Here is a 26,256-nt window from a genome sequence, read left to right as displayed (position 1 = left end):
TACAAAAACTGCAAAAATGGAGTAATCTGGGCGTCGGTTAGTAATTAGGTCAATTAATGATACCTTAATTAAAAATACAAAAACCGATAGTCAAGTAATTTAGTTAAATTCATTTTAATTAAGTAGCATGCCCGTAGCCTAAATGGATATATCATATTGGCGTGAATTCAGTGGCTACAGGTTTATGTCCTGACGGGCATGATATTTTTTTAGTAGGTTTATTTATATCTGAGGTGTTTTCAAATGATGTATATTTACAATACATAACTTAGCTGAGCATTCCTCATATCTGATATTACTTTCTTATGTATCTACCTACCTAATTGATACCTTAATGTAATTTGTTTCATTTTCAAATCTTAAATTCCATCTGGAAGCAATAAAATGTCTAATTATTTTTAACCGCAAAATTTCTGTGAGAATATTAATAATGTAAAAATGATATATTATAATATAAAAAACACAGTATTATGCAGTTTATCACAAAGTAAAATAAAAATATGAACCAAGCTGATCTCGCTTACGATATACATTTATAGTAAATATAAAAGACCATGTTTTTTTTGTATTTTTTTCATAGTAGGTAAGTAAATAGTGGCAACTTCCTGCAAATCCTCTATTCAAGACAATTTTTGTTTTTGGTGTCATATATTTTACAAACATCGGAATGATATTTTTAAAAAATGGTGCCTGGCAAACGAGGCACAATTAAACTCTTTCGCCCGTTTATAGAATGAAGAATAACGCAATTAATGGACAGTGTTGCAAGGATAGAAGAAACGCAGCGTTCAAAAAATCTAATAATAACAAACCCGGAAAGAAAAAGAAAAATTATAGCTTGACTAACTAATAGAAATACCACCATTCTGGCTATTTGTAACTGGAGAACTACAGCTCAGAGAGATATCCTGAATGCGGCAAAAATTTACTCATCATTGATCAGCCAACTATTATCATGTATAACTTTACTAACAGTATTGTTACATTATAATACCGCATGTGTATGGCCAAAACATACAGCGAATTTTTACATAGTGTGGTTCTAGAAATCAATAGCTGCTGTTTTTTCGAAGCTAAATTTAATTTATAAAAGAGGACAAAAGTGGATAAGCGACGTATGGACACCGTAATATTATTGTCTGTATTGCAATGGCGCAGGTTAGCTCAACATGTTTCCCCCGATATCTGGAAAGTTTCATTTCCAATAATATAATAGAATGGCTTGTTACCTTTTCCCGAGTCGAGTCACGTTCCGTACAAAAGCCCGAGTAAGAAATTCATCCGCTGGGATTTTATTTCTCGTTGAAATTTATTATTATGAAACTACGTAATAATAACAGGGAACGGAAAGTTAAAGTTTACAAAAATATAAATGTATTTATTAACTGCACTCGCTTTATCGAAATGATGCAACATTGAAGATAAACTAATTTTAACTTTTAAGAGTTAATGTAAACAAGCAAAGTTTTATAACGAATTCATTCGTTTACGGCTTACGTTATGGGTATTTTTATGGTTGCAGTTCAGAACTACTGTTCTTAAAATTCCTCCGTGACGCCCTATGGGAGCAGGCATATCACGTAGTCACTCCTTAGGAACACATTCTAAATTAAGGAAGAAAACAGAATAATATACTTATAATAAACTAGAGAGTATTTTTTATGGACAAATTTTTTTTTCGCCTGCAGCGATTCGTGATGTAAATAAACATCAGTAAATATTTTATGATGTTAGAATTTATTATTTTAGAATTATTATGCTCAATATGCTCAAACTTGTACTTGATATAAAGTAAATAAAAAACAAACAAACAAATATACTAGAATACTGAAATATCATTTTGATTTCCATAGTAACGCACGTATATATTAATAATTTAGTTGCTAGGACCACCCACTTAGCAACCAATAATAGTGGATTCGATTACGGATTTCTTCCGAAATAACTTTTCATACAAAACAGAATTAACTGAAAATTAATTCAATTCTACTTAAAGATGGCTAAAAGTTATAAAAGAATGCATTGGCATCGTGTTCTGATATATTCTAATAGTTTCAAATGTCTAGCTAGTCAGGAAGTTAGTTAAAAATTGATTGCAATATTTGTACCAGACAAATAAGAATACGAGCTAATAAAAACGTTGTAAAATACAGAGTTGTTAATGAATTTATTTACAATTTAAGGTTAAAGATAGAAGGAGAAGGTATTCTAAGTCTGCTAGGCAGATATTTTTCTTAATAACGTCACCGAATTTACACGGTTAATAAAAGTATACTTTAAAGCGTAGTATGTACTATTCAATATATAGATATATCTTAACACGGATCATATGAACTTAGTTAGAACACATGTTTATTACTTAGGTTTTTTTTTTTTTTTAAATAAAATTGCGAATAATGATTTTTCTCGCTCTGCCACTCTGTAGTAAACGAATTTGTATACCTATATGTATAGACCTCTATAGGTAATGTCATTTAACATCACCTCAGATAATATTGAATTCGCAATATGATGCGGTGACAAAAATGAAAAAATAAATTGCGCCGACGAAAATAAATATATTACATCTCAATATAATACGTTTTTATACCATTTTCACAAGATTCTTAAAACATAAATTGAATGACTTTCTATTAATCATTAAAGTTTTTTCAATTATCTTGTCATTCTACCAAGATAAACTAAATTGAGTGTTTATCGATGTAAACTGACACCAAGTTTTTTATGAACGAAATAAACTATTATAGAGGTAACTGATTTTCTTAGTTGTATTACAGAAATCGCTAGATCCAAAATAAATACGTATTGAAAATGTCTTTCAATATTTTTATAAGAATTTTTCATAGGAATCGTTTTAAAGGGAGCTTGAAAAATGCCTCGCTGGATGGATAACATATGCGATATGTTGATATATCCTCTCATATTTCTTTACTCGAAAATGTAATACCTGAACGTGGCATACAAAATGTAAAATTTCTCTCTTGATAAGTGGCCCTTTAATCTGCTTCTTTTCCTTTTTGCGTTTTTATAGTGAGATTTGAATTTTCTCATTCTCTAACGGTGCGAATGCCTTTAAAAAGAATTTTGTGACTAGGGTGTCTATCTCCTCACGTATTTTCGTATTTAATTCTAAGATAAAAAGAAAATTTGGTTATTTAGTAGACGCTTTGAATAGCTATCTCATTAATTTTTCTTTATAAAAAATCACGTATTCATTTATAATAACATTTTCATTCAATTACAATACTTACTATGATTATTATTAGTTTTAATAATGATATCGTCAGTTTTGTATCGTTACCTCCCTTCACAGCCCTCTTTGAAGAAGGGGGAAGACCGAGTACAGGTACATGGGAAATACATTAAGAAGATATAGTTAAGTAAAAATGCCAATGCACAGCCCACGATTACGTATATATAACATCAATTATTATAACTTAACAGTTAAACCAGTTTATACAGTTAAACCAAATTATACAGTTAAACCGTTGTTTATATTATTATGACACATTATTTAATTATTTCCGCAGCCAGACAATGTGTCTTGACCGTGATAAAAATGCGATGAGATGAGGATGGGTTATTATAGTGAAAATTGTGGCACGACGAGGCTTCAGGCGTCAAGTACCCTTTTCACATACCTACTGAAATACGTTAACAGATTATATTTTGTAGTTAACTTTAAATTTGATAAAAAAAATCATCTGGTAACAATATATGGTGCATATGACTACAATAGTGTTATGTGGATGATATTATGATTACGGAGATGAATTATGAGATTATTCTCTTAATATTGTAGTGAAGTAATGGTCGCGCGGCTTAAGCGTCGACCTATAGCGTCGTGGGTCCCAGGTTCGAATTCTGGGTCTGGCAAGTACACAATATATTGTTTTTCAATTTGTGTATGAGACAGAGTATGGACCTAATAGGTTGAGCAAGTGCTGACATCGATTTCTCGTAAAAACAAAATCTGTTAATATAAACCTCCATCTTGTGAAGGCCCTTATGATCATATTAGGATCGAACATTTTTGGAATTGCTTGTAAAACATATAGAAACAACAATAAACCAATAAAACATAATATGTATTCAATAACCTTTATAATTAATTATCATGAAAGTTGTGCCTGACGCAGAAAGACCACAAAATAAACCAATGGATAAGGAGGAAGACAAGACTAGGCGATATGAGGTCACCAAGCAACTGAAATGGTAATGGGCTAATTACGAGTAGTGCAACGTGGTATGTAAATGTGCATGTTGGGTCTAACGCAAAAAGATCATGAAAGAAATCAATGGATACGGAAGCAGACACGAATAAGCGATGTGATAGAGGTCGTTTAGCAATGGGGTCCAATGGGTTGGACATTTCACTTGGTGAATGTGGACAACCGCTTGGAAAATTGTGTCATAAAATGGTATCCAAGCGCCACTAAAATATGATCACAAAGATGCCCTAAGACCCGCTGGATAGACAAACTCACAAAATTCGGTGGAAGTACGTGACAGCGAAGAACTATAGACTGAGTTGAAGGAGCTAAGGAGGCTTTCATATATATCATATAGGTAATAGTCTCTTCATTTAAGTTTTGATGATACCCATTTAGAAAGAAACACAACATCCCTGAGGCTGAGGTGGTAAAGGGTATTTTCGGCAAAGAAAGGGAAGTGCAGACGTTTAAATAAGCCGCAGTATAAATTATATCGCAACGTAGATAATTGATCGCGTGATCTTAAACACACCTAATAATATCTCCTTCAAAATTTATACCACAATAATTTAAAATTTAAATTGCAAAAGGTTTGCACAATTTATATTGGTTGAACAAGGGAAATTTCTTTTGAGTAAATCTATTTTCAAAATTTGATACACGAACTTGACTTTTACGGTTCATATATAATTTAGCATCACTTTTAACTTTCCTTTAGCAAAACTTCTGTCTTGGAATTATTAACTTCGTGAAAATGTTGGGCTTTGTTTAATCACACGTTGGGGATTCGATTTGAACTGCTAACTTTCACATTAAAATGTTTTCTGGTTTCACAGAGTGTTATATTATGTCTGCGGGTAATAAAGCACTTAGACAGATGTCTCAGGTGGTCAGGAGCAGCTTATTCATATGGATTAAGTATCTTTCCTCTTTTAATATAATATGACTTACTTCATATTAACTTTTGACTTTGTATATGTCTATAATTATGCCCGACCATTATGCATCATAAAACCTTCGGGCATTATGATAAATATTTTAAATTTAATAATTTGACCGGACAGTATACATAATGCCACATGACTTCTGGGAAATATAACATTTAAATTACAATTTTAATTTTAATTGTTGTCAAGATTTTTTTCAAAATTAATATTAATACACACTGCATTCCCTCTTAAGTTAAAGCTGTCCGCCAACAACGAACCAGCAAACTCACTGTCGAGTGGTAACTCTCCGCCGTAAGAAATGTAGAAGACAGTCGGCGTGACAGCCTGCGCGGGGCATATAGGAAAAACTCGACAACGAGACAGCATAAAGAGCGCCGAGCCTAGCAGTAGATATTGCTATTTTATAAATAAAACATCAAATAACCCAACAACTATGAACACGTGTGCGTTAATTGCATATGTTTTACCCTTTGATCTCCAATCCCTGTCCATCTACGATTCACTCGATAGGATTCACACTGCCTAAAGAGTAAAAAGCAATATGCATACTGCCCGGTGAAAGTCAGCCGTGATAACCCGGCCCGATTGTTGATTATGCGTAATTCTCGGCCATTACGTTACTATGTACCAATTAATCACTTGATATATAATAATATAACTAGCTTCGACACACAAATGCTAATGCGCCGACAAAGTTGGAGGGGTTCTAAACATGGGGTCTATTACAAAGTTCTTCGAAACATACCTCTATTTTTATATTCGTGTGGCGATCTCTTACTTCATTGAATCAGTCTTGAAATTTTTGATATATTCGTAATTTGTATAAATGCCAAAACTTTACATTATAATTCGTTGACACTTATAAATAACTATGACGTATTTACTATGTTTTTATCATTGCTATACATTTAAATGAACTATAAACCTGATATAATTTATTTTGATAATGTAATCATACCTATCAATTCAACGTCTAAATATATCGTGATCGTATTTAGCAATCGGTTCGCTAAACTTATGGTATAGGGGCATTCTGTGTACGGATTCGGCGAGATGCTTATATACAAAATCTGGATGAACGCAATTATAATAATGTCGCAATAATGTCGAAATAAATTATACTAATGGTTTTATAAATGCGTTTAAAAATTAATAAATGTAAAAAAATTTAACACCACTGCACATGCATGTACTGAAATATGACTATATTCTAAAACATTAGAGCGAGAGGTTTAAAAGAATACTATTTTATTAAATAAAAATACTTTATGCAGTCATCAAATGTTTAAAATAAATATAAAGGATAATAAGGCTTCAAAATTATATAAATATATTATCTACAACGCTTAAGGAATGTCCAGGATCATGCTTTGAAAATGCGATAACAGCTCCATTTTGACCTACGCTGAGCATGTCCGCCCTTAAGTACTGAACCTAACGCTGTATTGATGACAAAAATAAACAGTGAATTTGACTCAGCCAAGGGATCTGAATCGGCGACTCATGGAATAAGTGTAATTAATATACGTATAGTATACTCATACTATAGGCGGCTGAATTTCCTATACTTCTCGAGTTTGTATTATATTGTTGGTTAATATTTACAAATATTTTATGTATTGTCATTTAAACTCAATTTCAATAACGCTTTAACATTTATATAAATTGATTTTCATCTGTAAGTTGTATACAATACAAAAGTTGTAATTATTATATAAGTAATATATGTACAAAGAATAATAATTAATATTTTCAATGGTCTTTTAGACTTCTATTTCTATTTGTGTCGTTGTAATGACCTTTCGAAAGGTAATCACGTGTAACAAAAAAATGTTTTCTAAGCTATGTAAAGTCAACGCAATGTCATTGGTCAATGTGCCTTGTACGAGTTTTCTTTGGCAAACAAATTTATTTCAAGTACTATGTACCTAAGATGTTTTCGAAAGGGTTGCCCTTTAAAATTTACTTACATACGAAAGGGATTTTATTTTTTTCTAATGTCTGTGTAAGAAAAAGTTGTTTTTTTTTACGAATGTCAAAATAATATTCTGAGAATAATCTTTTCATTAGATTTTTTCAATGTTGCCATTGTCTTATCGGAATCTTATTACAATATTTTGAAAGGTCAGAGATAGGGAAGGTCATAGAATTCTTATCTTCAAAAATATAGATTTGTCAAATCTTTGTGATTCGGTAAAAAGAAACACATAGGTACCATTTGAAATATTCTCGAAAATAACGAGGGTATACTGACAGAACGCATTATTTCAGTTTTTGCTGTTTTTCTGTTTTAAATGCCAAAATGTATACAATTTTACGCTCTACGTACTGGTAAAACGCACAATGGCATAGGATATAATGGTAAGAAAATAGAAACAATATTAAATCATATTGTTATTTTTTTATTCTGATAGAAAACATGATAATGACCTAATGCGTTCTGCGTATATAAAATACAGGACTTGTAACATGTCGTATATTGTGTTTGCCATAAAGGTTAGTCTTTATAATGTAGAAAAAATGTTTTTAAATCATAAAAAAATCTATGTGGGAGAACGCTTTGAAAAAAAATTAAAGTTCTTTTTGCGATTATCTCAGAACTTGTTTTAATGAGTTAACGCTTTCTGTTAGTATACCCTCGATAATATGTTGTTACGTGTATTAAAAAAATATATACTATTTGTAATGCTATAGATAATACATAATATGTAAATGTGTAGGAGAGAGCAAGACAAGGATAAGACGTATTAAAAGAGGTAGCGCGAGAGAAAACATACGTAAACGAAAAATTCTTAATTTAAACAATAAAGTGATCAACAAATAAAGTTTATTTTAATCGGATCGTGATCGCGAAAGAAGACAAATGGATACTCTCATAATAGTTTGATAGATGCTTACAGTGCAGTACAATAATATCGCTATATCCATGAATGTTGACAGGTGGCCCTGCCACCTGGTAATGTTTCTAGTGTATAATATTTATTTAATAACACACTCAAATATCATAACCAATTAATTTATTCAATAAAATTGAAGAAAAAATCAATATGCTAATATTTATATAATAATACAGCTAGCCACAATAAATTGTAATGGTAAATTTGTATTATAAAGTAAATAAAAATATTACAAAATCTATATAGGGTTTTCACACATATGGTGAATCAAAAAATAAAACAACTCGCTTTACATAATATTATCAATATATATATTGACGTATTATAATTGTTACAATAAGTTAGCCGTCTAAACTGTGAAAACTGTTTATCTCGCTCTAAAAGTTAATACAGCCAAGAGAGGGGCTGTTAAAACATAGCACTTTTTGACAGTTCGGACAGTAAAGTTAACTTATTGTAACAATCTGCCTCAATACATATATATGATAAATTACCGTAGATACCGCTTTGTATATCGAATAGCTTCGCTGAGACCTGCTTCCGTTTTTAATGACTTCCAAATTTAATAAAAATGTGACAATTTTATATCATGTTTAGTCGATTTCACTGATGCGATGAGAAAAGGAATAACCCTCATCTCGACTATGACGTATTTACGGTTGATTTACGATTATTTTCCATTTCAATGACCTGGGATTTTTGTTAGTTTGGACACTTTTTGATTTGATATTTTTCATCCCAGCATAAAGTTTGGGTACATAGTTACTTATTCGTAATCAAATAGAAAGATTGTAATTCCTTTGTTTTAAATTGAAGTCGAACGTTTTACGTAAACTTTTCTATGGTGCTTGCTATTTTGACGTTTTAAATAATTCATTGAAAATTTCATCGACAATCCGACAAATCCATAAATCACTAATGATGTTAGAATAATAATTAATAATAGAATTATTGCAGTTTTAAGTACCAGTTAATATTTAGCTAATATCATTTTTATATAACATAATTTATTACTATAATCATATTATTTAATCTTAATAGATATATATCTTATTTAGCATCTTAGGAAGCTAAGTCTGAAAAAATTATCGACTCTATCTATAGGAAAGATATAATATTACGTAGTGTTATGTTTCCTTGTTTTTTAATAAATGTCAATGCGGAAGTGACAGACGAAGATTTCTTAAAAAATTATGAAGTCAAAATTATAAATTACCACTTAATTGTAAGATTTTTATAGCTCAGCCAAACATCAAAGCATTTTTGTGTAGCTATCCAAATGTTTTTGAAAGAATATAATCTACAATAATTATGAATTATATTATCATAATACGTTTGAACCTTAAATGTGATATTATGTACCTACTCATTATGAATAATATATTTTTGGGTCTGGTAAATACAAATATTGTTTTTCAATGTGTTTTTGGAGACAGAGTATGGACCTAATACGTTGAGCAAATAGCTAACATCCATTTATCGTGATAACAAACATCTGTTAATACAAATCTTCACCCTGTGAAGGCCCATAATTATTATGATCTTTTTGTAACTGAATTGTAATAACATTTTATAGGTTTACAGCTATATTAGCCACAGCTGAGACTTCGCAGCTAAAATAATATTAGCTAGTATTTTAAACATCGTAGTTTTGAATTGAGAATAAAGGTATATGAGATGTTTAGAGTTTTACATAGCACTCTCTCAACATTTCTGACATTCAGGTACATATTTTCTACTATTATTCAGGTTTGGTACGAATGATGTCTCAGACTTTTCACTTTTGACCTTTACTGACCCTTAAGAAACAAGTGAATATAGCATAAGCAAACCGACGGGTATTATATTATATTGTATTAACACAGCTATATAGAATTATAATTGGGCTTTGTAATTGTGACTTTTGTTTAACCATTTATTCATTGTAATTTTATACAACACCAAAATCTAAACGCTATTCTATTTCAGACGGGCCGTAATTATACACCCCAAACAACTTTTCACGCGCCTACGCAAAATCTAGATCAAAAGTTGCGAATCGTTTCAGAGGCGATTGTGAAAAGGTCGAGTAAGTGGCGCTCTTTTTTCTTTACAAATCGTTTTATTTTTTTTCCCTCTCACGTAAGCCGGTCGTAATCTGTTTTCGACAAATTTCAAAACTGCCTTCACACGTCACGTCTCGTCGGTACCTGATACGTGTTCGTTATTTTGTCGAAAACGGAAAACAAGACATATTCATACGATATTTTATATAAAAATACTCCATCGAGTAGATACCCCATCATTATTATTACCAGTTAGCTATCTAGTAGGTAGATAAAGAATTTACTAAACGCCCAAACGGATATCTACAGTAATGGTATGTTTACCTCGCGCGAAAGTATTATGTTTTAGATCAGTGTCTGCCAAACTGTGTGCCGCAAGAAGTCTCAGGGTATGCCGCGAAGAAAGAAGCCTCTAAGCCAGTCTTTCTCAAAGTGGGCGATAACGCCCCCTTGTGGGCGCTGGAGGCTTTCAGGGGGGCAGTAGAAGGCTCAAAAAAAATTAGGGGGCGTTAAGGAAATCTAGAGGTGCGACGGCAGACAAATACTATCTATAAACAGTTACTCTGCAAAAGGAATATCGGCAGACATGAATTTAATAACTTCCGCAATTTATCAGCAGTCTCCTTCAGTAACGATGACTTGCTTATTTACTGTCAGCACAACTTTAAGAACCTCTACGATGATTTTAAGGAACGATTCCAGTAAATTTTAAATATGGACACATCAGACTGGGTGTTGGATCGTTTTCAAATGGCAACACAGCAGGATCATTCCAGTTGACCTTATAGAACTGACAACAAACGAAGAATTAAAAATTAAATTCATGAATGGCTACCAAGAATTTTGGCTGCAGAAGCAAATCTCTCAACTCTACCCTGGGTTATGATTGATTGCTCAACGATTTCTGATATAATTCTCATCGTCGTATTTGTGTGAGCGTGGATTTAGTGTACTAAAATACTTCTAAATATGATTAAGTATGAGTTTTATTTCCTCTCATTGAAACATTCTTTAATCTCAGAAATAGGATATATTGGTCACACCCTATCTATACTATCCATATAATAAGGCATGTTAAAAAATTATATTTGCAATAACTGTTTTTAAGATACGCAACAGATGGTAATATAAAAAGGTAAGTTAAAAAATATGGGGGGCACTAGATTTTTTTTAAATCTCAAAGGGGGCGGTGGTCGAAAAAGTTTGAGAACCTGTGCTCTAAGCTGTTCATTTTAAATAATGCCCACTTATTTAAATTATCTTAAATTTTAAATAAATTCGCTTTGGAGTCAATATCCTCGATTGGCAACAAAAGTAATTAAAACTCTATTGCCGTTTGGATCATCGTATCTTTGCGAATTTGGTTTTTCAGCGCTCATGGAAATAAAATCAAAAAAATGAGAGCGGTAACAGACGGTAGATGAAGAGTTACGTGTTTGTGTATCTAATTTAGAGCCGCGATTTGACAGAATTCTTTCTAAAGTTCAATGGCATCCTTCTCACTAATACAATTATTACCACCATATTATGATGTTGATAAAATATTTAAAAAAAATCTTACCTACGCTATGATTTCCTTTATTCATATTAATAAGGTACCTACATTTTCTTTTCTAATTCATTTTTATTTGGTGTGCCGCAGAACTAATCCCATTCACCAGTGTGCCGTGAAGTAAAAAAGTTTGGCAGACACTGTTTTAGATCCATAATAATTTACTTTCATCATCATCATCAGACTGTTTCAATCCACTACAAGACTTTGTTATTTACTGCGCCACGTGCCAAACCGTTATATATCATTAATACAGCGTCCTTTGAGGCGGCCTTTCGGTCGTCTTATATTCCTCACATCCCACTGCATTATTGTATTTGTCCAAAAGTCATTACAAATTATATGCGGGCCTATCTCCATTTAAGAGTTTTAGCATAATTTCGTTTGGTCCCTATTTTCTATATTTACGCGTGCTGCCTAACGTACACCACCCTATACCACATCGTACATCTCTTAATTTGTGAATTTCTTTGGTACGAATAAACCAAGTTTCATAGCACATGCTATATTTTATAGCACATTTATAGCATAGTACACAATATTTATAGTGCATGCCATTGCTGGTCTCTAAGGGCGTTGAAGGGTAACGGAAGTAAACCCTTCCGTCCGTTACCCTTCTTTACCTTCTACGTTAGTTCTTCTAAACCTTCTACGTTCATTAATACATTTTGATTCCACTTTCAATACAGGATATATCGGCATTATCTGATTTTTTAAAACCGGTATTTCGGTATGGAAAAATACTAGAATAATGGTTTTGAAATATCGGTATTGCAATCCCTATTTGAAACCCAATATGTTATTAAATTTCAGCCAAAGAGCGATATTATAGGAATTATTTATGATATATTTTCAATGCTAAAACGCGATTGGTATTTTTAATTCTTGAAATACGTACCAATTAAAATGTATGATATTCTTTGGAAGATATAATTTTTATGCATGCATAACAAACGCTTTTAAAAAAGTATTTAACTTTACAATATTGGTAACACTGCCGTTTCTTTTTCTACGTCGGTTATAAATATCTAACTAAACTCTCGCGATAACTCAAATAAAATTGTTCATGTGATTATACCTAATCCACTTTCGATAGTTTTCAAACTGATAACTGGCAGGTTTCGCACGATATTTTTCATAAGCCACGTTACTACTATACGCCACTTATCGAGGGTCCGATCAAAATGCTCTAACTATTCAAAATTTTGACATTGAAATAATAAACAATTTCAAATCATCTTGTAGCTGCAGAATAATAAGCGATCGAATATCTGTTGTTTATAAAAATATCAAATTACTTTGCAGTAATATATTCCCAATCCATTTCCAGTAAACAACTCAGCTAGACCAGCAAGTCGATTAGGCGAAATGAGAGACGGTGTATTATTACATCATATCACAGTACATTATACCATTACGGTGTATGAGCTGAATAAACATTTCTCATAGTATTTTCTTACAACTGTAATAACAAATAATATTTCTTTTTGCTACTCAATTTAAAACGCTGACTCTATATTTAGTTCAATATGATTATGTAATAGAATTTTAATGTCAATGTGTTAATTTTTATTGTATAAATAACGAAGAACAATTTATCTCAATGTCACTCGAATCAGAGTACTTAGCTAGTAACTATCATGTATAATATACTATTGTACCGATACGCTGCTAATAAATCTCACCCTGCTACATCGTAGACTTCGTCATTATCATCATCCTCAACCTACACATCGAACACCATACTAGAGTGACCTCAAAAATCTATTTAAAATGTATTTTTGAATTTTTTTGAATATTCTCCTTATGACTATTCTCTGGGATCCACTGGTGCATCTACTTAACTCAAAAAATGAAACATAACTCTAATAAGAATTTTAACACTATTCTCAACTACATACTCATTGACAAAGTTGGCCGGCTCTCATATATGAACTCGCATCGTCTGCCGCACAGCCATAAATCAAACCTTCTAGGAACGTCGTTTCGATATTGCCTAATATTATGATGACCGCGCCAATCTCCCTAGTGACAGTCGCGCGTAAGCTCTCTAAACATACATATATTTGGATGCGGCGACCGGCGTATAGAAATGACCAATTCGTAGGTGTGCGTATGCATTCTGGCGGCTTCGACTCGTAGCCCGAGACGCATGCGATTTGTTGATAGCAGCACTAGATCTTTTTTTCAAACTAAAAAGTTGCATTCAACCAATCTGTGGAGCTCCATTTGGCAACGTGTGTTTTGTGAATAACAATGACGTCATACCGACGTATTCGACATGTTGCAGACGTTACGAGTTTCACTGTGCGAGCTGGTTTAGCGAATATAAAAAAAATAAATAACGTACCTTTCTAGGTTGCTGACGATGGCGGCGCTGAAGCTGACAGCAAAGACCTCGTGTAACGTCACACTCTCCTGACATGTGGCACTCCTCGGCGTATTGCTTGCTGGAAGAAACTGGTGGACGGCATACTCTTGGCTCTCCTACAAATAAAATCACATTTACGTTCATGAAAAATATAACGTCTTCGTAATACGATATATTCAATATTTATTGTCAATCATAAGTCGCATTTACATCCCGTTATAAATGGGGTGACGATATGTAGCAGAGTACGTACGTCACAACGTCGGAGATTTTTGTGCGTAATATATAAAACTGTTTTTAAATTTTAAAAACTCTCTACGTGTAATATGTGTTATGTGTATTCATTGAATTTGCACCTGAAAGAAAAATATACTTACTAAGTATTAATAAAATAACAGGCAAAATAATAATTTCTTTTCAAGAAAAAAACGGGCGCCGTGGGGAACATTTTCATGACGCCGAAACAAAATTATTATTCTTTCTTTTCGGAATGTTATTCTTTTTTAAAAAAAAAGATCAGATTTTTGTGGAAGCATTTGCTTTTAAAAAAGGTGTAATTATTACAAAATATGAAGGTAAAAATTGCTCGGAGGTAAATTTGAAATGCTTTCATTCGCAAAAAAATCATTTTTCAATTGACAGGGGAGTGTATTTAAACGTAATAATTTGATTCCAATATGTATTCATTTATTTATTTACAAGAGTAAACATCACAAATAATTACAAGTTTAAGCCTTTCAGATGCCATGAAAGATATTAAATGACACAATGGAAATTGTTAAATAATATAATACATATAAATATAAAACAGCAGCGTGTTACATGTTTATGTTACACGTTTTATCAAAATAGTACTTCAACACGTCATTATATAATATTCTAATTCAATAATTGAAGAAGTATCGCGTCATTATGATGCCTTGTATTTATGATCATAATAATTAAATAACTATTTTTTTTTAAATTTTTAAATTTTTAAAAATTCACAAGACGTAAGATTGTAACTTTCTAATAATTAATTAACAACCATAATTTTGAAAACACTTCTGAGAAAATATATTATAACCAATAGAAAAAATCTTTTTGAAAAAAGTAAAACACTCATTAAATCTAGTGAATTATTCGTTGAAAAATAGTTAATTAGAAATTATTAGAAAGTTCAAGTAAGTTACAACAAAAAATTTTGGAGTGATCCGTGACGTCGGTAAGTAATTAAAGTAATACTTACCTACTTTGATTTAAAATACAAAAGCCGATCGCTAACAGTAGTTCAATTTGGAAAGTGATTCAGTGAGTATTAAAAGCCATTAGTTAAAATTTGTTGTAATTAAGTATGACTCCTTTAGTATAGTGGTATATGTGCGTGGGCGCGATATCCAAGAGATGCAGGTTCGATTCCTGCGGGGTGTCTTACTTTTTTCAAAAAGATTTTTTCTATTGATTATAATATATTTTCTCAGTTTGTATGTTTAGTAACAATTAACATTCTAATGATCGCATAAAACAATTTTATTTAAAACTTCTCTGTTATAAAATGTAGTATTATCACCAGCCGGTGTCGATCCACTGCCGGGTATAAGCCTCCCTTAGTTCCCTCCACTTATTTCGGCCCCTAGCTGTTCGCTGCCACAAACATCCACCGAACATAATCTATCCAGTAGGTTTTAAGGCGTCCCTGTGGTCATTTAGTGCCCCATGGGTACCACTATATGACTGCATTTATCCAGCAGTTTTCCACTCTCCAAGCGACATGTTTAGGTCATTGGCCATCTCATCTACTTAGTGACCTCTATCAAATAGCGAACTCTACTTTCTTATCCATTGGTTTCTTCTGTGGATTTTATCGTTATGCCACTGAGCTCGCGAGATTTGAATGCCATTTATGAGGAACGCTTTTGGTTCAATAAAGCAGTTTGTCATTACCTTTGTCTTCAAGACATTTATTAAAGCGCAGGTGAGTAAGGTATTCGCCTTTTTTGGTGATTCCACTGTTCTTCACTGTTTCCGTAATATATCTTCCAGAGTAGCGGTGATAACTTGGGTGAGATCGTGTCGCCTTATCGGATAATTTTACTAATAGAAAACCTACAAGATGGCTTATAAAGTTTTATTCTGGCTGTTGCATCACTGTATATCATATTAAAAATGTTTATAAAACGCCTAGAGTTTAATTATACATCAAAGACTCTTGTAAAGCTGTACGCTGGCTATTATATTAATGTAATTGTTATTCAGGATGTTTATACAGCGCTTAGGGTTTAGTATAGAGCCTTATCAGTATACAACCGAAGATCATAACTGACTCGGGAACTTGTCTATATTACCTAAATGCAGATATAAATTTTTGGTTATGACTTTTTCATATTATATAATACCTACATGTTACGCCCATCATTAAAAACTCTCTTTGAACGAAAAAAGTGGCCACATGGAATTCGGCCAAACATCGTAATTGTTTTATACGTGTTGCTAATTAGACTAAAACGCAATATATTTATAAAATTGAGACATTGTGGACGACTAGTCATAAGCCGATAGATATTTATTTTTCTAATTAGCAAAATTTTACTTATATCTAAAAATGAATTAATAATCGGGAAATAAAAAAAATCTTATACAAAAACAAAAGAAAACTCCCCGTGCATTACACAAATAAAAATTATTAAGAGAAATAAATTATTCGTTATTTGATTTCGGGATTTGGTTGTTTAACATAACATAATATTATACATAAAATTCAACATAATTCCTTTTTACTATAAAATACAGTTAAGTGGGTTCTCAATGTATTAAAAGCAAATTCAAACGTCTGTTGACATAATATATAATATGTAATTTTAATATGAAATATAACTCGCTGTATCTTCATAATACGCATATTATAATTATGATAGTAGGTATATATAATTCTTGTGTGTAATCCGTAATAACTGGAGAAACCTACGACTTAATTAATTTGAATTCAGTTAAACTCAGTCAGAACCAAATTCAACCAGTTCAGTAATAATATTATGACTTCCCTTACGAAATATTATATTGAGCTTTAAAAGATATGCATATGACGTATACTGGATCACTAATAGTTTATATGAATTACCAGATTAGATAGTAGACCATCTTTTTATATCTCAACTTGAACTTCAACACGACTAGAAAAGATTCTTAAGAGAACGCGACAAAAATTCTTAAAGACACTGTAAAGTAGCCAAATGCTCCACTCGGGGAGTGAATATGAACAAAGAAACATAATAATAATATAATTTGATACATGGAGCAAATTTAAACATTTCCAATTTATTATTGTACAAAATAATTTCAAAAGTTTCGTTTTTGATTAAACTTTATTCTTACCATAATATTCAACAGTTCAACGAACCAGAAAAAGCACGAAAAGCTCTGTTATATTATAAAATTAAACATAAATGTATTTGTCATTTCGTTTAATAAATTTATGTCCTGGTAAACGAGATATTTATTAACAAGCTTATGAAGTTTGTTTCTCGTTATACCTTCGTTTAGAATTCTGATCGATTTTCATAAAGTTATGATTCAAATACTAAAAGCACGTCTGTGTATTTTGTAGAGACTGAATATTGAATACTGGTTATTCCAGTGGTGATTCCATTAATATAATAGCCGATTCGCAGTGTAATTTAAGACAAATATTAAGTAAATCTCCCGTAGCAACGGCAGGTGTCTATGTTCAATATTGAATTTATGGGCACATCAAAGTCAACAGCAGCACGTTCCGATAAATTTAGTATAGGTACACACGGTTGTATTTTAAATACTATCATTTGGATTTTCAAGTTCAATATTATAATGTCTATGCTTTATCTCCAACGATTTAATTTTTTTATATATAAATAACCATACCCTTGCTTTTGCATACAAGGTGGTTGGAAAGGTTAGTTGCATGTGTAATTAATTATGCTTCTTCATTTATATCTTTAATTTTCTTTATGGCCAGAATTAAATATTTTATGTTGTTTAGTATTTCGTTAGGTTTTTTGTGGTTAATTTCATGGTTATACTATCTACATAGAGTTTTGAGAGTCCATCGCTTTTTTCTAGTATAGGGCAGTCGTTGATGACATGCCACACAGTTTCAGATGTGTAACCGTCACATGGACAACAGTCATCGTCCCTCAATTTACATCTTTTTAGATAGGCTCGCACTGATCCGTGGCCTATTAGTATCTGTGTGAGTTCATATGATGCTTTTATGTTCCTGGCAAGAGTGATGACAGAGTTTAGGTTAAGAATAAATTTCTGCGTTATTGATCCTGTGGCGGATGTTGTGTATCTGTTTTTCCATAGCTCTATTGTGTCTTCGTTTAGTTTTTTGATTTGTGTAATTTAGGGGGAAGTGTGTGTAGGTAGAAGACCTTTTATTTGTTGTGGCTTGTTAAGTGTATTTATCAGCTTCATCTATCCCGGATATCCCTGTGTGACTTCTTATCCAGAAGAATTTAGGATTTGCTTCTATTATTCAAAACTATGTTGATAGTGTTAAAATGTCCCTTACTAGTGGGTGTGTGGATGATGGGTTTTGTAGAGCTACCAAACTGGATTGGCTATCTGAGAATATGTTGACATAGTTGTATCTGTGGAACTTTCATCTTTCGAGTGTCCACTCGCTCCGATAGCCAATATTTCTGCTTGGAAAACAGTGTAGTAGCGTTCGAGCTTAAATTTTCGGGGGGTTATTAAATTTCCATTATCGTAGGCTACAAAAGCTTTATCACCATATCACTTTCCTGAATGGATGTGTACATACGTATGACATAATGTAATATGTTGAGATGTTCCGAAGTGACAAAATTAAAATTTTATATGAAAGACAAAAACAACTTTATATAATCACCTGAACACAAAAGATTTTTGACTATAAATAGGAAGATTCTTATGCGTAATGTCTGTTATCACATTTGAATTTATTTTGCAAGTGCACGAGGTATGGTTAAGTTGGTAAACTCCACAAATATTAAGATCGCTCAGTTACCATTCCAATTTTCTTACACAGGTACGCAACGAGTGTAGTTATAATCGGTTTTACACAATTTTTACATGATTTTTCAATTTCAACCAAATAATAATTGTGGCACTCGTGGTGCAGTGCGTAATGCGCTGTCCTTCCAGCCGGGAGCTTTGCGTTTGATTGCCTGTGAGGACACAATATATTTATGTGATTTTCTCAATGCCTGGATGTCTGTGATTGTTCAAAATTACTAACAACCACCTTGTACGAAAAAGCAAGAACATAGTTATTAATAATTAAAAAAAAAAAAAAAAAAATACCAAAGTGTAGTATTATTGAATGATTATCTGCTCATCTTTTTATATGCCTATAAAATTGAATCAAAAGTTCAAAAATCTATTTCGATAGTAAAAAATAAAATTTGTTGATTTTATAGTGTTAGAATCATTGAGGGGTGTACAAACCTGGTGCTGTGTCCTCGCATAAAAGTCCAGATTCGCAGTCATTGTCGCGTCTGCACAGCTCTCCAACTTTCCTGCCGTATGCGAAGAGGCAAGATCCAATTACTGAAACAAACAAGAATAACCAATGTTAGAATAATATAATATTGTTGAATTAATATAATCTAAACATATGCTTTTCTTATTGTCATACAAATATCATATAAATAAGAAAAACACAATTTTTTATTATTACTTATTCAGATATTTAAATACACTTGCATTCATATATTATTATATTCAATATTCAGGCAAGTATGTTATTTACTGAGACAATATTTTTTTATTTTAACACTATTACTAATTTTCTACAATATTTAAGTGGTGTCTTTTAATATAGTTTCATAAAGTTGGGTTGATGTAGGTACCTACGTGGCAACAAAGAAGTATATACTAAAAAGAGTGAAGGAAGCTAAGAGATGCCTTCATTTATCAGTGGACTGACCCTGGCTGATGATGATAATGATAGTGTCATAATTTAAAAAATATAATTACTATATTACTCCCAATTTTCAAAAAAGGCCAGTTTTCACAATCAAATGCATCGTTCTATATTATATTTATTTGGATAGTTTTTTACACTGAAGATGATTGTTCAAACATATTATTATTATCGACATAGCTTTTATTGCAACTGTGTCATTAATTATTATTAGATTAAATTAGATTGGGTTAAGCCTAAGTGCAAGAACGTAGTGGTCGCGCGGGGGCGGCGCGGCGGTGTCTTGCGCAACTCAAACGTATAACCATGTGTGAAATGTTCGTAGACAATGTCTTTTTTGGGGTATAATACACACGGTTATACGTTTGAGTTTCTCAAGACGCCGCCGCGCCGTTGCCCACCCGTCACTGTGGCCAAGCGCTAACAGACGATTCAAAAGTCATCAATGATATTTTTGAATAATTAATCCATTACAATGCAAATGATGCGCAAATAATCTTGATAATAAATAGTATGTTAAATTTTAATATCCAACATAGCCTTTTCAATGTGCATTTAATTATATTGGAATGATCTGTTTGAATTTTTAAAATCACATTTTCAATTTTTTTTTTAATGTGAATTTAATAGCCACCCATTTATTTAACAATATTTTTTCTCAACCAGACTCCCCGAATACTACGACAGAAAACTTACATAAGATATAGGTAATCAGATTATATCGAGAGTAATAATACAACACAAACATAGACACCTCGAAACCAACCCACTCCGCACCATACTCGGTCTTAATCGAGCGTATCACGAGGTCCTACATTTGGTTGTGAAGCATCAGCAGTTTTTTTACGCCTGGGAATGTCTCAGGAGCAGATCCCTAAGTCTTAGGCTCTGAAGTGAGCTTTGACTGAGTTTACTGAAAGACGTAATTTAATAAAAAAGTGCTATGTGAGAGAAAGGCACGGAGACTTAAGAGAAATAAATGAATTTAATGATAATTATATGAGGTACAAAAAACAAAGCTAAAACAATACGGATAAACAAAATTATGTGAAGAATCTTCACGTCAGCAATAAGATGCCGCAAAGTAATAGTGATAATACAATTAAAATTTACTAAGTGTAGAATTAATCACATCCCTCAGAAATATATTATCTAACCTAACAGAATATAAATGAAAAATATTTAAGCGGAAAGATACTTGAACCCATAACTATTGTATTTGCTGTAAATATATTTTTTCTTTTCTAATATTCAGTAAAGATTGCTAAATTCGTAAATCTTGTGAATTCATGTGTTCATTTACATAAAATAAATAGGAATAAGCTTTTTTCAACAAATACGAATTGATAATTTTTATTCATATCCAATTCATACAGTACCTAGGTATGATTACCGGGTCATTGGTAATTAAATTTATAGGTATATTATTTATGAGATCCCTTTAGTTTCATTATAATATAAACTGTTTACAAGGCGGATCATAAATTTCCTGTCTTGACTATCATAAATCTAGATTTGCAAGTCTCTAGAGAAATCAACAGAATATGTCCCATGAACTAAATTTGAACTAATTTTGAATAATTGCGGTATCTGAATCTTTATATCAGTTTATTAGTCGTCATTTGTTTTGTTTTTTATCTATTTTATATCACTATGTTTAAAAATGATATTTTTGGCTATATACTAACGGTAAGTATACCTAATAATATTCTTTTGTTTAGAACATAGCTTTGACTGTGCTAAAGTATTATTTGAATATCATAATAATTCACACATTAATATAAGAAATTTATCTATGGGCTTTACTAAAATATTTTAAATGTTTTAAAAACATCATTACATAAATATCTACTGGATAATTATTTGTATGTCACGTAAAAAAAATTGGTACCTTTTATAATATAGAGAGCCTAGAGGTAAATTCTATTTTCTTATAAACAAATAATATGTGTAGGTATTAGATTTTTACACACAATAGCTGGCATTTCATTAGAAATATGACTATTTCGATGTACATATAATATTTTGTTTGGGCTAATTATGGTAGCACTAATCCCATATAATTTCTCCATCTTTGTCCCATAATTATTGTCGCCATCCAGGCACAATATTAAATAAATAATATGCAGTTATCTGTAGAGCACGAGAGAGTCAAGGCTTGCACTAATTTACCAGCCAAGTGTCATCAAAACAGTAATAATTTAATTACAAGTTGCGGTTCAACTCGTCCGTGACAAGTGCAGTGTAACCGTGAGAGTGATCGTACTACCTGTGCGAGTGCGCGAATACGGAACCAGCCCAGTGCGCCCGCTATATCAACAATAAAAGCCAGTGCCCGGATTGAATGCCTGTGTAAACGCCCCCCCCCCTCCCCAGCATCCAAACCATCCCCTTCTTACAGTCCACTAAAAACACCACCATATTATTCTATATACGATGCTATGTTTACTGAATCGATTCAGATATATATTTTACACCTTTAGTAATTTTCCCCAGAAAGTTTGTAGTTCTCATTGGCTATTATAATACACAATTCTAGTGTAATACATTATATTTCCATCAGTCAGTGAAAATGTATAATGCTTAAATTAACACTGTGAATTTACCATAGTATCTTGTGATGGCTTAGCGTATTTTAAATTTAACAGTTCCATATTATTATGTAAAAGATTGCAAATTATAACATTGTTATTAAAATTATGGGTGAATAAATAACATAATATGTTTCAAAAGAAAATATCATCAAATAATATAATTATTATAATCAATCTGCATAATGCACGTGTTGCAAATGAATTATTTTAATAGTGCAATGTATCCTCGATTATCTTATGAAACAATATTATTATGACTTTATTCTAAATCTTAGAACAAAAATAACACAATTATTTGGTATAAACTATTGTATATTTTTTTGATTAAACGTTTACTTATATATTGTAAAAACATAGAATATCATAATGGCATTCATGTCGTTAACACGAAGTGAACGAATCGTTAATTTTCGACGTATTTAGAGCACATCCCTTTTGAACATAAACTTGTTATTTGAAAATAAACTACTTCCAAACTAATTTTTTTTCGTATATGTATTATATTATGTTCATAATACATAAAAATGCGTAAGGAACATTATTTATTGTATGTAAAAAATATAGTCAGATAAAAAGGGAAACCCGGGCAATTTTCAAAGACCACCATGCAATTTTATATTCCTATTTATTCTGTTTATTTGGACAGCCAGATGTCACAATTTATACTCGCATGACAGCGTAATGGCAATGGCGGACTCGTCTGTCAAAAAAAAAAAACATTTTCATGACTCCATTATTATTAATGACGTCATCTCGGATCTCAAAATATTACGTGGGTATCATTTTACCGTACTAGATGCGAAACAGATTGTTTTCATTTCTCTTTAAAGTACTCATTTTACAATCGTTGATGGGCTTTTTTGTGGAATTTAAATTGAATTTCGTATTTTTCTTCTTCTCCAGTTTCCATTTAGATTGTCCTTTGGTGTGGCTTACTAATTAAAAGTTTTATATTATACTATTGTTAAACTACCTAAACATTATATTATTGTGAAATTCATATGCTTGGGATCGTACTGGATCTATATAATGTCTCACATTACTATTTATATTTGACTGTTAGATTTATCATCAACTGTCACATCGTTTAAATTCATGATATTGATGTTTGTAACCTTTTCTCGTCTTTTTGCCCTTCTTATGTTCTTTCTAAATAGCAGTGGCGAAGGGTGACTTTTGGAAAGAGGTAGGCTGTGGAGATATGATAAAAAGAGCACACTTGTAAGGTATACTTACGAGAATAGTACGATATTTACTACTAATGAATAGGCACACACTAATAAATGATAACGACACACTAATTCAATGAAACTTCAAAAACTCATTGACGACATAAAAATGAGCGATGTGTTTAAATTACGTATTTTTCAAAACATGTATACCCATCAAAAATCATTAGATAAAATTTATTTTTATTTTTAAAAACAATCTATACTTACTTATTTATTAATATTCGATTAAACGCCGTTGAAATTATTTTTTTAATTATCTAATTATTAATGATTTTGGACAAAGTGCGCAGTCGTGACAACAATATTATGCGCGAATGTTTTAGGCTCTGCGAAAGGAGCTTGCCTCATTTCGTACAAATCAGCAGACTTGCTGAGGTTACGAGACGTAAAGTCCATACAAAAAAAAATCAGAATTATTCCAAACATAATCGGAAATTTATTTACGTCGAGAAGTCGCGGCATTTATTATTTAATTTACGGCGCGGCGCGCTGTGGTTTTTTTAATACCTTTGCAGTTGTTTTGTAAACTGTGTAATACTGTAATACATTCCTACATATGCGATCTCGTTGGCAAAATAAATTATTTTTATATAACATAAAATAATGAAGTGATTAAGTATATAAATATGTCAATATGCAATTAAAAAATATTTTTCTTAAGAAAGTAGGCTTTAAATAATCGCCTAGGACGCCTAGTATGGAGTCTTCGCCACTGCTAAATAGTATTATAAGCTTATAACATTCTATATAATATATTATTTGACAAAAAGTCAAATTTTACTTATACCATCGTCATCATAATCAGCTGAGGTCAATTTACTACCGTATACAAGCCTTTCCTAGCACCCTAGCTGTTCGTTGCTACATACATTAACCAAATTTGCTTTTAAAGAGAACTTCTGATCGGTAAGTACGACTTGGGCATCACTGCATGATTGTATATTTTGTCTAACGTCTGCCCGCTTTCATTTGATTAACGAACACTATCATATCACGTACTTTTATCCATATTCATCGGTTTTTTTAATGGACTGTATGCGTTATGCAGAACATGCACCTTTCTATGCCACGTTGTTCTAATCTTGGTTTTTAGATTTCTGTTACATTAAGGCTACTACTTAACTATACTTTACTTGCAGCATGACCACTAGCAACACACATAGATTTGAACACTTTATGCTTTAGATGAAATAGGAGAACATAAAATATATATTTATGATATAATTAGTTTTTTAATTTTATTAAATTCAGATTATAGCCATTTATCTGTTAACGAACGTTATTTAAACTTCGTTTTATAAATAATATCTATTGCTTTTTTGGTTTTCGGATAGTTTGTCAATCGAGATTTTTTCCTATAGGAATATTTACATTGGAGATATTTTTCAGTATCCAATAAAAATTTTCAACAAACACTTTTTTTAGAGATTATGTAAAATTTAATCAATTAAACAGTGTAATATATAAAATGGTATTAATACTACCAAACATTTGTACAATACAATTGTAAATGACAATCAATGGGACTTTTCAAATATATAATATTTATATTTTGTATGGTATTTTTCAATTAGTGTACTGAGCCCTTGATGAGAAAAAGGTTTCCAACCTCTAATCTAGAGCTTACTGTATTCCACGAGGCGATATGAGCTTGAGATAATATATTATTTCGTTCAAAGGTTATATGGCTTAAATAAAGTACACTTATAATCCAAATACCTTTTCTCCAAACTTTAACAAAGATAAAGCGTAGGTCGTAGACCCCCTTATGCGGCGTAGAAGTGCTACGCCAAATAGGTGACGCGTTAACATAAATCATGGCAAATTGAAAATGTCTGTAAATGGCTACTAAAGTGAAAAATATGTGGTACTAACGTATTCATTATGTGGACATGTAAAATATGCATTATTATTTTTAAGGTAGTTATTTGAAATTCAAAATTAGAATAAAAGTTTTTTTGTATTCTCATAACAGTGATAAACCAAAGTCATTAAAAATTTGGCGGTCTCGTTGTAGAGGAACGAGATCGTGGTGGTAGGATGGTTAGGAGTTATAGATGGAGAGTCGTCAGGGGGAGAAATGAAAAGTCGAGATTTGGTAGTTGCTCCGATAGGTGGAGAAACTAGTTTTATTTTCAACGTAGTTAGTCGGTACAAGAGCATGTTACATGAGTTATGTTACAATACTAATGATATTGTTGTGTATTGATATTGATATGTAATGTTCGATCAATTATGGTCCGCTATTTATTGACGTACTCACAATCAAAATAATATCTTAAAAGAATAACTATTACAATTGAGTCAGCTACTCTATATGGAGTTTGCGTCATTGTATATGGCTGACTATGTGGAAAAACGGATATTGCGAAATTATATTTGCAGTCAGCTATTTACTGAGTTTGCAATAATTGGACACTACAGATGGATATTAAAGAATTCGTAATTGCGGTCAGTTATTCAATATCGCCGATCAAT

At 31.7% G+C, this 26,256-nt stretch overlaps 1 protein-coding gene across 1 annotated transcript in view; it reads right to left on the bottom strand.

Moving 5' to 3' along the window:
• Window positions 1–26,256, bottom strand: part of spab (space blanket) — a 90,265-nt gene that overhangs the window by 8,119 nt on the left and 55,890 nt on the right. Inside the window, exons 4-5 of the mRNA XM_085942998.1 lie at window positions 19,475–19,576; window positions 14,009–14,145 (exon numbers count right to left, since the gene is read on the bottom strand). Coding sequence (XP_085799124.1) covers window positions 14,009–14,145; window positions 19,475–19,576 — 239 coding nt within the window. The remainder of the gene's footprint in view (window positions 1–14,008; window positions 14,146–19,474; window positions 19,577–26,256) is intronic.

The sequence above is a fragment of the Rhyacophila brunnea genome, unplaced genomic scaffold (assembly GCF_057557595.1).
Source record: "Rhyacophila brunnea isolate RB1 unplaced genomic scaffold, BYU_Rbru_1.0 scaffold_15, whole genome shotgun sequence".
NCBI lineage: Eukaryota > Metazoa > Arthropoda > Insecta > Trichoptera > Rhyacophilidae > Rhyacophila > Rhyacophila brunnea.
The sequence above is the reverse complement of the archived record's forward strand: the minus strand, read 5'-3'. Positions and strand labels throughout refer to the sequence as shown.